The 13508-nt window shown below is 54.0% G+C and overlaps 2 protein-coding genes and 5 non-coding genes across 7 annotated transcripts; all 7 read right to left on the reverse strand.

Annotated features, from left to right (window-relative positions):
• Positions 1–194: 194 nt before the first annotated feature.
• On the reverse strand, positions 195–10820 carry DKC1 (dyskerin pseudouridine synthase 1). The gene is made up of 15 exons (XM_032123858.1): positions 10741–10820; positions 10485–10546; positions 9971–10057; positions 9334–9425; positions 8632–8816; positions 8090–8154; positions 7404–7530; positions 6916–7046; positions 5800–5943; positions 5243–5363; positions 4419–4537; positions 3280–3383; positions 2785–2851; positions 1985–2143; positions 195–1581 (listed from the first exon to the last, which is right to left on the reverse strand). The coding sequence occupies exons 1-15, from the start codon at positions 10754–10756 to the stop codon at positions 1516–1518; spliced, it is 1545 nt and encodes a 514-aa protein (XP_031979749.1). The 5' UTR covers positions 10757–10820; the 3' UTR covers positions 195–1515.
• Positions 4049–4124, reverse strand: LOC116451256. The gene has a single exon (XR_004243153.1). It is a non-coding gene; the product is annotated as a small nucleolar RNA SNORD83 (small nucleolar RNA).
• LOC116451258 lies at positions 4758–5004 on the reverse strand. Its single transcript, XR_004243154.1, has one exon. It is a non-coding gene; the product is annotated as a small nucleolar RNA SNORD17 (small nucleolar RNA).
• LOC116451264 lies at positions 6616–6748 on the reverse strand. The gene has a single exon (XR_004243160.1). It is a non-coding gene; the product is annotated as a small nucleolar RNA SNORA36 family (small nucleolar RNA).
• On the reverse strand, positions 7132–7207 carry LOC116451261. The gene has a single exon (XR_004243157.1). It is a non-coding gene; the product is annotated as a small nucleolar RNA SNORD83 (small nucleolar RNA).
• Positions 7742–7988, reverse strand: LOC116451259. The gene has a single exon (XR_004243155.1). It is a non-coding gene; the product is annotated as a small nucleolar RNA SNORD17 (small nucleolar RNA).
• Positions 10821–12036: 1216 nt separating the features above from the next.
• On the reverse strand, positions 12037–13393 carry LOC116451139 (40-kDa huntingtin-associated protein-like). Its single transcript, XM_032124277.1, has one exon. It carries the CDS (start codon positions 13375–13377, stop codon positions 12310–12312), a length of 1068 nt encoding a protein of 355 aa, XP_031980168.1. The 5' UTR covers positions 13378–13393; the 3' UTR covers positions 12037–12309.
• Between the last annotated feature and the right edge of the window lie 115 nt (positions 13394–13508).

A 13508-nucleotide genomic window follows, 5' to 3' on the forward strand; every position in this document is an offset into this window, starting at 1 on the left:
GGCTGGTGTTTTACCTCTCGGGCTGGGCACTGACAAAGCAACGCCAAAGGCCCTTCTAGTGATGGTCCTCAGCAACATGACCATTTCTCTGCATCAGCAGAGTCTTCAGGAGAGGAGCACAGATGCTGGGCACGTGGTAAAAGCTGCCCCCCTGCCCCATGAACAGCACTGACCTTTCAGGAGAAGCAAGAAAATCACCTGTTCAAAACCAGACGTTTTATTTCTTTTTTTGTAAAAAAGAGTAAATAAAAACGGACCTTTTTTTTTTTTTCCTGCTCAGGTTCTAACACCCACCAGCTGCTGTTCCCACTGCCTGCATGTATCTCCAGCACTGGAGGGGAGGATAGACCGTTAAAGACAAAAGCAACGCACGAGGTTAAACCAACAGTTAACAGAATCTCTGCAGGGATGGAACTCAGAACAAAACAGCCTGGGGTCCTTCACCATTAAAAGGAGCTAAATCCTGGCTCAGCACTACCCCTGTGACAGAGGAGAGACCTTCTGCCCCCAGCAAGTCATTCCAGATAAGGAAGTTAGCAACAAATCTATCTGAAGCCGTTTAAGCCCACACCCACTGCCCCTTGGCAGAGCTGCCTCTGAGCAAGCTTTTCCTCACAAGGATTCCAGTCCCAGCAGCACGAAAAACGTGTTGGCTGGTCACCTCCTGGTCACCTTCTGCCCCCCCAAGCCACATCCCCACCTCCAGCCTTCAGAGCACACTGGGCATCAGAACCAGGCAAGGCAACCAAAAGCTCTGCAGTGCCATTCCAACAAATGGGTAGAAAAGAGCAGGGAGCCAGCCAGAGGGACACACTGCCCTGGTCACTGGGGCACTGAGGATCAGCACACCATGAACAAGCATGTCCTTGTGCTATAAAGCAAAAAGGAGGAATGAAATTTTCTAATCCTTTTATGATATAGGGAGAAAAAAAGGAGTGAAGAATAATCTGGGTGGACTATTTGTTCTCATTTAACCGAAGGTCAAGCCAAGTGTGTGGCCAGGTTAAAACAAAACACAGTCCCTCAAAAATAACTGATCTGACTGTCCCCATGCAAACCCATTCACATGGGCTGTGACAAAGCCACTCCTCCAGGCAGCATTCTTTAACGTTCTTTAACTGCCAGGTAACAGCTTCAGCCTTGTGAGAAGAGGAAGAAAGAGGCAGTACATGAGGGGGCAGAAAGATGATTCCACCCTCTCTAGGTGAAAACAGAGACCAAAGAAGAGCCAGAAGCTACAGTCTCCCTGAAGATACCACTTCTGTTGGCATCATGGTGCTCAGCTTTAGAGATCAATCCAGTGCAGGGACAGTGAGGCACCCCGCTCCTCTGGCAACCCTTAAAACAGGATGAAGAGGGGCACCTGAGCAGGTCAAACACCCACTCATATAAACAGCAGAAAAGAACTTGGAACTTGCTGGCTCCTCTGCCACACAGCCAGTCCTCCTCCTCTCAAGGCCTAAAACTCCTCCCTCATTATTGATGAGGTTGCCTGCTTTGGACAGATCCAGTTGTTTACTCCGAGCTCTCTTCTACCTCCTTTTGTTTCTTCTTTTTCTTCTTGGTGCTGGTCTGACTGGTCTGTGGAGAGGTTGGACAGGTCAGGAAGCCATCAGAAAGGAATCCCACCCCCACTGCTCGTTTCAGGAGGAACAGCTCCACCCCAGGAGCAGGGCAGGCTCCCCATGGCTGCGGTGCTCCTTCACCACCAGCAAGCACCACTCCAGCACAGACTGAATGCCAGCACCATCCTCCCACAGGGACCCACGACAGGGCACCAGGGCACAGAGGTGGCCTGGCAGGAACCCACCAAAAGTGTCCTAGGGCACCTGCCCTATCTCCCACCACCCTCAGCCAGTTCAGTTTAAAATGCACCTCAAATACCTCCTCTGCTGCAGGGATGCATTAAACCTGGAGGTAATTAGGGACAGACAGCAACCTCTCCCGTGTTTGGACCATACCCTGGCAGTATGCAATTACATACCACTTCTATTTGTTCTCCCCCACTCTCAGCTGCCTCTTTGGCCTTCTTCTCTTTCTTCTTCTTTTTCTTTTCCTTTTTGCTCAGCTCCTCTGGTGGTGGTGTGGCAGGGGACGGTGGGGTCACAGCTTCATCACTTTCACTCTCTGAGTCTCGCTTCCTCTGTTAGGGGAACACACTGTCAGACACGCCAACACCTTCCAAAAGAGCTCAGCTGAGGGGAAAACTGATGGCCTGATTCAATACAACTTCATTTAACAATGCTTTGAGCAGGCAGGGTGACCTGCAGACTGTCAGTGGTCCAGTCCAGCATACACTGTCTAGGATTTGCTTCTGCCAGAACTGTCCCCTGTATTTTTCAGTGTTTCCTGTACTCCAAATATTAGTTTAAAACACCGCTGCACCTTTCCAAAGGCATGCAAAAGCCCTGAATTAGGGAATTTTAGCTGCAACTCTACCATGGACACTTCTGCAACTCTCTGTAGTCTCCAAAAGGTTCTCTGGCACAACAAATCTCTGTTATGGCTCCATACAATATATTTTCTTGTGCTGTGTTGAAGAAGAATATGCCCAGGGCTGGTACAGCCTGGTGTTTGAGTTGCAAATTGGCCTGGTGGGAAATGGCTGGAGCTCCAGGCAAGGAGGCATGAATGGGGACTGACCTTGTGCCTAACAAAGGGCATGGAAGACCCTGGACTAAAAATCCTCATTAGACCAAAAGGCAGGTGTGGGCAAAGTGTGGGCAGATCATGGGAAATAGCAGGGGCATCGAGTAAGAGCCAGAGAGCACTGGCAAAACTCACTTTTGCAGCCCTGTCCACCTCTGAGACAGCTCGGTGATCAGCAGCTGCTTCTTTCCTGGAAGTGTCCCTGAAAGAAAAGATCTCCAGGTTGCACAGGACAGTTGTTGCCTCAGCTGCTCTGGACAGGTACAAATTCCTGTCCCCTGTAGCCCACCCCAGGAGCTGGGTGGGGACATTGGTGTGGGGGAGACCTGCAGCCTGCACCAGGGCCAGCTGGGCTGGGCAACAGCACGGCCTCCCCCATTTGATTTAGCAGACTGACTCCCTCTAAAACCACAACAGGCTAAAAAGGGATAACTGTCTGCTCAGGGCCTTTCCTTCCTACACTGCCCAACAGCAACACACTCCAAGAAACCCAACTGCATCCCACAGGTCCAGACAGCCTTGGGCCAAGCCTAGCATGACCCATGCACAAACAGCAGCATCCAGCCCAGCCCTTGCTGCACAGTGCTCCCCTCTGAACAACCCTGTGGGAGCCACACACCCAGTACCCACCTGTAATCCACATACTCCTTCTTCCAGGACTCTGGTGTGCTCTCATTGGGCTTTCCATGCTTGTCCAGCAGACCCTTCTGGATCATCATCTTCTTCTGACTGGCCTGAAAGCAAAGTGCAACAAGTCAAACTGCAGCTCCAGGCAGGAAAAATCCTCCCTCAAGATAGGAGGAGGGAATCCAGGAACAAGCCAAGCCAACAACTACAGCCTTAACCTATCTACCACTGTTCCAAGGACCTTAAAACAAATGAGACAAAACATCCCCTGCACAGCAGCCTAAATCTCAGACAAGAGGCATCTTTATCAGTAAATAAGGGCTAATTTGAGGGGGGAGTCAAAGCAACAGTAATACAACTGCACATCATGGACCTTGGATCTTTGACTGGGCTTTTCCAGCTTAACAACCTGCAGCATTTGAGCTGAACCACTTGTTTGCAAGATTTTGCAAAGGACTCCAAAATGCTCGAATTGTCCTGTATTACCCCACCTTTGCTGTGAGACAAAGGTGCAGGCATCCCCAAAACTTCCACCTGAACCACAGGAATGGAATGAGCCACAGCAACTTGACACTGGGTTTTGAGTCCAACCTGCATCAGGCCAGCCTGGCTGCAGTTAAGCTACTACCACATGCCTGAGGTGAGAGAGGAACCAACAATAGGTGTTCCCACTGCTCCTGTCCTTCAGGCAGGCACAGGTTAGTGTCTCACAGTGTGGATTTAAGCAGTGCTGCAGCAGAAGGAAAAGAAGCTCCTTGTCCAGCCCCTCTAGAGCCATCAGCATGGGGTGATAGATGAAGGTCATCTTTGCACAGAGTGCTAATGCCATCCACTTCACATCATTTGGCTCTTTACCAAAGGAGGGCTGGTGCTGTACAGACCTGAGGAGCCCATGCCTGAACACCAGCAGTGGCCCCCAGGCTCTTTTGGGAGGGAAAGCCTTGCTCCCACCAGCACTGGGCTGCCAAAGCCCCGTCACTGGGAATTGCCACCATCGTGGCTCCAGGAGGCCACAGCAGAATTACAGCAAGGCCCTGAAGAAGACACAGGCACAGCTCTGCCCAAGGGTCCCAGAGTACCACATCCCAACAGCTGGGCTCCCACCACTGCCCTGGGACTGACCCCACGCCCACAGCACTCACCTTGGGACCCAGCCCCCATTTCCGGGGATATGTGTCTCTCTCCATGATCACTCTCTTGATCTTTGCCACAATGCCATGGTCACACGTAGAAATGACTGCTGTGGTCATCAAGGCAATGGCTGCAGAAGCAGGCAGGGAGGTCAGTAATTCTTGAAGAGCAGAACTTTGACAGCCTATTCTGCCTCTGTCCACACAAAGAGGACCAACACCCCCCAACCAATGTCACCCCAAGGACTCACTGGAACTGTCACACAGCTGCTCTGAAGACCCTGGTTAGAACTGGGCTGGAGTCCCTTTGCACTGATCTACCAGCAGGTGTGATGTGCCTGGTGGCAGCATGTGATCAGACACCATCCCTCGTCCCAGTGAGGATGGAACCCCCCAAAGAGGGGCTCCAACCCTGCCAGCACTGCTCCCCTCCTGCAGGCAGCCAGCCACACACCACAGCAGCCCCCAGTAGGACACTGGGATGCTGCAGGATGTCTGAAGGCCGCACAGCACCCAGACCCTAGAACAGGAGCTGGGGTGCTGCAGGAGGGCAGCTCCACTGCACTCAGAGAATGGATAAACTGTGTCATCACCTCACACGCAGCACACCTGAGCATCACACAGCTGCTGAACCCCTCACAGCTTGCCCAGGACTGATGCAGCCACTGCTTCTTAACATCCTGCCCAAAGCCAGCTGCCTTGGGCCCACATTCCCCATCAGGAAGCACTAATTAAACCTTCTGTGCATGGGGACTCATCTGTGTTGTGACTTTACTGTCACACAGCCTGTTGTTTCTGCAGGTAGCTGGGCACAAGGAGAAGGAGGCATTTCATACCTAGGCAGATGGCTTCTCCTTTTGTGGTGATGACAACAATCTCCTGGTTAAGCTCAATACCATCCTCATACCGCAGAACACCAGGCAGCATGATCTTGGCTCCATAGCAAATGGCATTAACCTGGAAATGTAGGGAATGGGAGGGCTGAGAAGCTATTACAAGAATTAAAGTACGAAGTGCCTCTAATTTTTAGCTTCCCACTGCCATTACCATCCCAGCAATATCATCCCTAAGTATCTATTCATTTTTGTCCACTATATAAAATTTGGGAGCTTTGGAAGAAGAAAGCAAAGCCCCTGTCACAGCAAAGAATGGGAGAGGCAGATCGCAGCATCCTCCCCAAGTGAGGAGAGCAGATTCTCTGTCACTGAATTCATGGCTCTTGCATCTTCGTGGTGTTGTGGCAGCAGCCCATATGAGGTCCTACACAAGTCACCATCAGGACAACACCAGATATCACATGGTTCCTGACCCCCTGTATATTCCATCAGCTGTACAAGTCAGGAGGACACTTTGCAGTGTCTGTCTGTCCCCCGGCACTGCCTCAGGAACTCACCGCGCTGTCTTTCATGACGAGCCTCTTGTGTGAGGTCAGCAGCTTCTCCAGGGGCAGGATGACCCTTCGCAGGTAGCTGTCGTCCTTGTTGTTGTCATACTGCCACTGGGCGTCCAGCACGTCGTGCATGGTCACCATGTTGTCCTGCAAAGACAAAACCGCCCTAAACTCTCCCACCAGCCACCAACTTGGAACACACACAAGAGACCAGCTAAAGTCCAGCAGCAAATAGTGTTTGAAAAAGGGAGTAAAAACAGATGCCAATCACAAGCATAAAAATACAACATAAAAGAGGCAAGAATACTTTCCATCACCAGCTTGAGGTCAGCCTGACTTGGACTACCAGACCTCCACCCTCCTCATCTCAGACGGCACTTGGATCTAGGGTCTAAGGTCTGTCCACACGAAACTTTTAAATATGACCTAACTTAAGTTCCTGGGACTCCTACACAAAGGTTAGTGAGCAGAAGTGTAAATTAACCAGCTCTTCAATCCATGACATGGAATAAATTCTGAAGCAGCTGTGAGCACCCAACACCTGGAATTCACAAATGACCCAGTGATTACAGCTGTGCTAAGAGCACAGATGGGTGGGGAAGCACTTGCACTCTGACACTGCTGCTCTGCAAAAAAAGAAATTCATTCTGGAATTTGGACCAGCAGCAGGATCTGTCAATGACCAGGGTGAAAAGACTGTACAAGTGTCCAAGATAACACAAGACTGCATCTTCCAGGCTCATTCCAATGAACCATGTTCCCTGAGCTGTGCTGACGCCAAGCAGTCACTTCACACTCCTGAACTTGTGGGATGCTGGGGTCTGTAGGCTGAGAAACACAGGTGACAGAAAACAAACTTTCAGCCACCACAGTGCACTTCCCAGTCACTCACTGTTCCAAAGTTTAATTACCAGAACAGGAGCAACATCCTGAACTGAACTCAACACTTTGGTTACAGACCATCTACGGCAAGAGCTCACACTGTTTGGGGGCTATTCACAAAACTCCTCCCAGAGCCTAAACCTCCTACTAACACTGCAAAACTCACAAAGTCCCAAGGAACTCTTGCCATCCTGACAATTTCAAATGGGCTGGTTATAGTCTGAGGTGCCACTGTACCATCTCTCCCAGGATGCCTGAGCGGACTCTGCGGAGCTCTTGCATCTGGCCCCCCACGCCCAGCAGCAACCCCAGGTGAACGCAGAGTGTCCGGATGTACGTGCCTGCTTCACAGCTCACCCAGAAGATACCTGAAAGGCACGACAGGATAGAGAGTTTTTAAGCAGAAAATAAACCACATCCTTCACAAGAAGCTGTATGCCCAGCCCTTCCCAGAGCCATCAGTATGGGGTGATAGATGAAGGTCATCTTTGCCCTGAGAGCTAATGCCATCTAATTGACATCATTTGGCTCTTCCACAAAGGATGCAGCAGTACAAAAAAAAGATGGGGTTTGCTCCCCAGCACACCAAAGCAATGCATGAAGCAGTTACTGCTGGACAATGGGAGGACTGAGGTCTTAAGACATCTGCCAAAAAAAGCCCATTTCACAGAATATTTAATCAGTTTTCAGCTTTATAGGAATAAGGCAGGAAAGCCCTGTTTTACCTAATCTTCTCTCAGGGTCATACTCCACCAGCTTGCTCTCGTAGATGGTTCTGACTCTGAGTTGTCGTTTGACAGCAGCAATGAGGGGTGGCCGCTGAAACAGGGCACCTGTCAGGGTTTCTATGGCCTGAGGGAGGAAGGAGAAGCAAGAGTTCACACCTGTGCCCTAATGCAGGAGCACCTTGGAGTCTCCGGCAACTGTGACCACTTCCAAGAGTGAGAAACCACAAGGTTTATCCTGATTTGGTGATGCCATATTTAATAAAGCAAATCCAAGCCAGTGATGAGGTCAAGATGGCAGTGAGCACAGCCAGGATTTTTCCATCAGATGGCAGCATGTGATCAGACACCATCCCTCGTCCCAGTGAGGATGGAGCCCCCCAAAGAGGGGCTCCAACCCTGCCAGCACTGCTCCCCTCCTGCAGGCAGCCAGCCACACACCACAGCAGCCCCCAGTAGGACACTGGGACGCTGCAGGATGTCTGAAGGCCGCACAGCACCCAGACCCTAGAACAGGAGCTGGGGTGCTGCAGGAGGGCAGCTCCACTGCACTCAGAGAATGGATAAACTGTGTCATCACCTCACACACAGCACACCTGAGCTCCATTCCTGGCCCCTCATCTCCCACCAGTGCCCAGCACTCTGCATGCCAGATGCCAGCACGGCTAAGAGCACCTGAGACTTACCCTGGCCAGCTGAGCCTCACTTTCAATGGCATTGTGCAGCCGAACAATTCCCACATACTCTTTGCCTGAAAGAATGACAAGAGCAGTCAGGAGCGGCCACTTGCATTTGCTGTTGACCTCAAGGTCCACCCTGCTTCACAGCCACACGTCCCCAGACACCTGAAATCCTAACAACCGCCTCTTCTAGGAAATGGGCATGGTTTATTACAGAGTTGGTTTTTCTTCCAGGGAAATAAATCTAAACGATGTTTATTTCTTCTCTGGACTGCTAGAGGCTGAGGCCCTAAGTTCAACTGGTACATAAAACCATGTCAGAAGTGTTTTCACTGACTTATAACAGCCCAAGCACAGAGGAGCAAAGAAAAAACCACCTGAGACAACATGGATGTGTCCTCAGGGGCTTGGAGTAACATGCAACCCTTAAGGTCATGGCACTGAAGACTTAAGATAGACTTTTTTAAGTTTTAGAAATCTCCATTTTGTCTCCAAAAGCACTTCACACATCCCTAGTCACTGTAAATGGTCCTGGGCAACAAACATACCTGCACTCTGCTGAGATTTGACCAGCCGTGTGGCCCTCTCGATGCACACAATGAGGCACCCAGTCACCTTGGGGTCCAGGGTGCCACTGTGCCCCGTCTTCTCCACTCGCAGGATGCGCCGGATCCACGCAACCACCTCGTGAGAGGATGGGTTGGAGGGTTTGTCGAGGTTAATAAAGCCAGACCTATAGTGCAAAATGGCAGGGAATGGGAGCTAAGCACCAGGGCAAGCACAGCAACAGTGCAGCACCTTTGAAATACTTGTCAGGGCTGCAGAGAAATGTATTTCTATACAGCCAGATACATAGCTCTCGGTGAGCCCAGAGTGATCTGCTCCATGCACAACAGGTGATATAATCAAGGAATTCTCTTCTCCCCCGCCTGCTTAACACTACTCTGCACTTAAAACCCCCCAAACTCTACAAGCTCTGAGCAGTTTCAAAGCCCAGCAGGCCAAGGGACTTTTCCAAAAACCCCAGAGAATTGCTCAGGTGGTTTGCATGTTCATCCACAGACCTGCAGCAAGCCCAGAATAAAGAAAACTTTACAGGGAGAGATCAGTGGGTCCTACTTAAATATTTACTGATTATGGCAAGGCACTGAGTCAAGCAGAAAGGTACAAGGGGAATCCAGACAGAAAATATTTTAAAGGTATTAACTGTGCAAGAAAAATAAACCACTCTGGGCCTGTATTGCACTCACCTAACATAGTCAGAAATCTCTCTCTTCAGGGGATTAGCACCGGAAGGAAGAGGTGTGTAGTGTGCTGTCCTCACATTTAACTTGTCAAAGTTCTACAAAATCCAAGCAGAAGTTACATGTCTTCTTAAGCTCCCTTGATTTCAGTGTTGCTGTGCTGCAGTACATTCCCCCAGGCACACCAGGCCTGATTTGTACATTTAAGTGATAGAGCCGCTTCCAAAATGAAAATGGCCCAACAATGAAACCACGATAAAATTTTACAAAAATAGAGAAAAATAGAAATCCTGGACTGAAGGAGATGGGAAAGCAGCACAATATACACATTTACAGTGCAGGATAAATCCAATATGCCCCAGAAACTCAGCAGAAGCAACCTGGAAATCTACACAGACCACAGGCCATGGGCAAACCCAATTAAAAAAAGTAAAAATATGGCGGGATCTCTACAAAGCACGGAAACGTACAAAACTTAAATGTTACTGCTGGAGAGACTTTGTAACACGATTTCTGCATGCAGAGCACCACGTGTGCCGCTGCCCGCGAGTCGGGCTTACACAGCCGGTAACAGCTCCAGGGGCAGAGGACAAAAGGAGCGGGAACACGGACGGGCCACGAGGTTGAGCAGAAGCCGCCCTACCTTCAGCAGCAAGGGCCACTGCGACGTGTCCAGCTGCGCCACCCGCGACTCGGGCTTGATGAGAAAGTCCTCGGTGTGCTGAATGTCCTGGCGGGGGGTGAAGTTCAGCTCGATCAGAGAGGGGGAACCCGGCGGGCCGCGCTCCCGCCGCCCCACGCGCCTTCTCCACGTGGCCGGGGAGGCTCCGCTGCCGCCACGCGGGGCGGGCGCGCTCCCGCCGGGGATGGGGTGGGGGGAGCCCGTCCCAACCCTGCCCACGGCCCCCGGAGCCCGTCCCAGCCCTGCCCACGGCCCCCGGAGCGCGTCCCCACGGACAGAGATGGGGGAGCCCATCCCAACCCTGCCCACGGCCCCCGGAGCGCGTCCCCACGGATAGTGGGGGGGGAGCCCGTCCCAGCCCTGCCCACGGCCCCCAGAGCCCGTCCCAACCCTGCCCACGGCCCCCGGAGCGCGTCCCCATGGCTGGGGCTGAAGGAGCCCCCCGGCCCCCCGAGCCACATCCCCCCGCGCTCACCGCTACATCATCATCCGCAAGCGCCCGCTTCTCCTTCTTCCGCCGCTTCTTCACGCTGGAACCTGCGGGAGCGACACGCCGGGAGTGAGCGCCGGGAGCGCGGCAGGGCCGGGAGCGGAGAGGGGCAAGGCCCGGGGGGGGGGGCAAAGCCGCCCGCAGACCCTTCCCCGAGCGGGGCCACGCCGGCTCCGAGCCCTTCGCGCGCCCCTCCCCGCCGGGACTCCCCGCGCCCCCGCCGGTCCCCACCGCTGCGCACCGTCCCCGTCCGCCATGGCCGCGCCGCGTGCTGTCCCCGCCGCTCGGAGCGCAGCGACCGCCCCGTCCCGACGCGCCCCGCGCCGCCGCGTCACCGGCACCGCGCCCCTTCCGCCGCCCGGCAGCCGCCTTCGGACCGCCCCCGGTACCACCCATCCTTGGCACTGTCGTCCAGTTACAGCTCTAGTAAGAGTTTTCATCTGTTGGGATTTTAAAAGGACAAGGGCATATGTGATTTCGCCGCATGGGTTTTTAGTTTTGCTTCCCGGCCTGGCACGTTCACGGCTAATTTAGCCATGAAATAATATCCAGTTTGGATCCGAGCCTGTCTCGACTACTGTTTGACCTTATCAAAAAGAGGCTTGTGGTAATTAAGGCTTCTTAAAATTAGCAGCTTCCCTGTTTGTGTTTCAGAGGGGAAAAAGGCAAGTTCTTCATTATTTAAGTGTGGAAGGTGAAAAACACTTGAAAAACATTTGAAAAAGCTGCTGCTTCCAGATTCAAATGTTAAAATCAGATGTAATACCACTGCTTAACAGAATTACCTCTTACCTCTGGCTTCTCTCCCAGGTGTACCAACAGGAAAACCTCAGCCTCTGCAGGGTTTCTGGAAGTGCTGGCTGAGAGAGTTTGTTTCACTGACCATTAGCTGGGTGCACTAGAATTGCTCTTTATTCACTCAACATGTGCACTCTCAGGGCGTTTCCCGCTTCCAGGATAAAGCCTGCCCTGCTTGAGGTTGTATCTTAGCACTGCTGGAATTTAGCAAGGCCTATACCCAACAGCTGAGTGCACCAAAGACAGCAGGGTCTTTTCTCATCTAAAGACCAGCTGCCTTCACCTAAAGGCCTCAAGAAGCAGAAAGCAAGAGACAGAAGTGCCCAAGAGCAGACGGATAAGAGCTGAGAATTAAGCAGATAGTCCACATTCCAATAACTCCTATAACTTCACCACCTTCACCACTAATTCGATCCTCAAATTCCCTCAGCTGCAGTGGATTTGCTATCGTGCAGGCTCAGTTCTCTAGGTTAGCAGCTGCTACAGAGACTGGAGTCAGGCCACCATCACCCCAGGAATCACTTGCAGGTCAGTGACCAACAACTCCTTTTGTCCACCACAAAACTCAAGGCCTCGTGTTGGCTACAGTGTCTGTTGTTTTCAGGAAGGGGAAAAATTTAAATCTTATTTTTATGTGGGTTTCTTTTTGGTGGGGTTTGGGTTTTTTTGTTTTGTTTTGTTTAGAAAAAGCAACTGTAACAACATTTGATTCCTAGATACCCAAATCCTCCAACACATGCAAATTGCAGCCAGTCTTTTAATGAACAGCTTCCTTCTGCCCTGAAACGGCCTTTCTTCTTTAGGGTTATACTCTTTTCAAGCATGACAACTTCCAGTACGTACAGTGAGTAGTTTACTGTGACACAAGGCAAACGTGTAGATGAACATATTCTCTCATCAACCATTACTTCATTGTGTTACAGAACTCGTATTAAAAATAAATAACGGAATAGAGTCTGTGCTGGCACCGCCTGAAGCGACCAGTCCGACCTGTCCCTGCGGGCGGCGGCGCTCAGAGCCCCTGTCCGGCAGGGCTCAGCATCTCCTGCAGCACCAGGTGCAGCAGATGGTTCTGTTCTGCACTCAGCAGCGGCCACAGCTCGGCCTGCAGCGCCTTCAGCGCCTCCGCGTCCTTCTCCTGGCACGCCAGCACTGCCGACTGCAGCAGCAGGAACAGCTCGGCCGGCAGGTAGCTGGCGGCCGGCGGCAGGCCCCCGCCCGTCCCGGTGCCGCTGCCGGTGCCCGGTCCGCCGTCGGGCGCCTCCCAGCAGTACTGCTCCAGCGTGCGGGCGTGCTCGGGCAGCAGCTTGGCGGGCGGCGGCTGCAGCAGGAGCAGCAGCAGCACCCGCGACACCTCGCACCGCGCCAGCACGTCCAGGAAGGCGCCGCCGGCCGCGGCCCCGGCCCCGGCCGCACCACCCAGCCCGGCCCCGGCCAGCGCCTGCGCCCGCGTCAGCGTGGCCAGCGCCCCGGCGTAGTCGCGGGCCAGCAGCAGGCAGGACGCGCGCTCGGCCAGGCAGCGCAGAGCCTGCAGCGGCAGCCGCCCGGCCGTCAGCAGCTCCGCCGCCCGCTGCAGGGGCGCGGCGGCGTGGGCGGGCTGTCCCGTGTCGCGGAGCGCCGCCGCCAGCTCCAGGCACGGCCCGGCCGCCAGCGCGGGCTGCCCCCGCTCCAGGTGCAGGCGGGCGGCGAAGGCCCCGCAGCTCTGCGCCGCCGCCACGTGCTCGCCGAAGCCACCGCGCAACCCCAGGCGCTGCCGCAGGTCCCGCTCCTGGCGCAGGAAGAGCCGTGCGGCCTCGGCCAGCGCGGCCGCCTCGGCAGGGCCGTGGAACAGGCTCTGGGCGCAGCGCGCCACTGCCAGCTGGCACCAGGCGGCGTAGGGCAGGCTCTCCTGGGCGCGCAGCTCCCGCGCCAGCGCCGCGAACTGCTCCGCCGCCTCCGCCACGTTCGGCTTCCGCAGGAACCGCCGCCGCAGCTTGGCCGACACCAGCCGGTACCGCGACAGGAAATCGCCGTCCCCGCCGAGCCCCGGCCCGGAGCCGCCCGCCCCGACGGGGCCGGAGCCGCCGCCCGCCGACAGCATCGCGGGCCCAGCACGGAACTGAGGGGCCGCGCCGGGCCGCGCTCCGTCGCGCGCCGCCGCCCAATCAGCGCCCGCCCCGCCGCCCAATCAGCGCCCGCGCCGGCGTCTCGTGACCAGTGGGGCGTGGCGAG

The sequence above is a fragment of the Corvus moneduloides genome, chromosome 14 (assembly GCF_009650955.1).
Source record: "Corvus moneduloides isolate bCorMon1 chromosome 14, bCorMon1.pri, whole genome shotgun sequence".
Taxonomy (NCBI): Eukaryota; Metazoa; Chordata; class Aves; order Passeriformes; family Corvidae; genus Corvus; species Corvus moneduloides.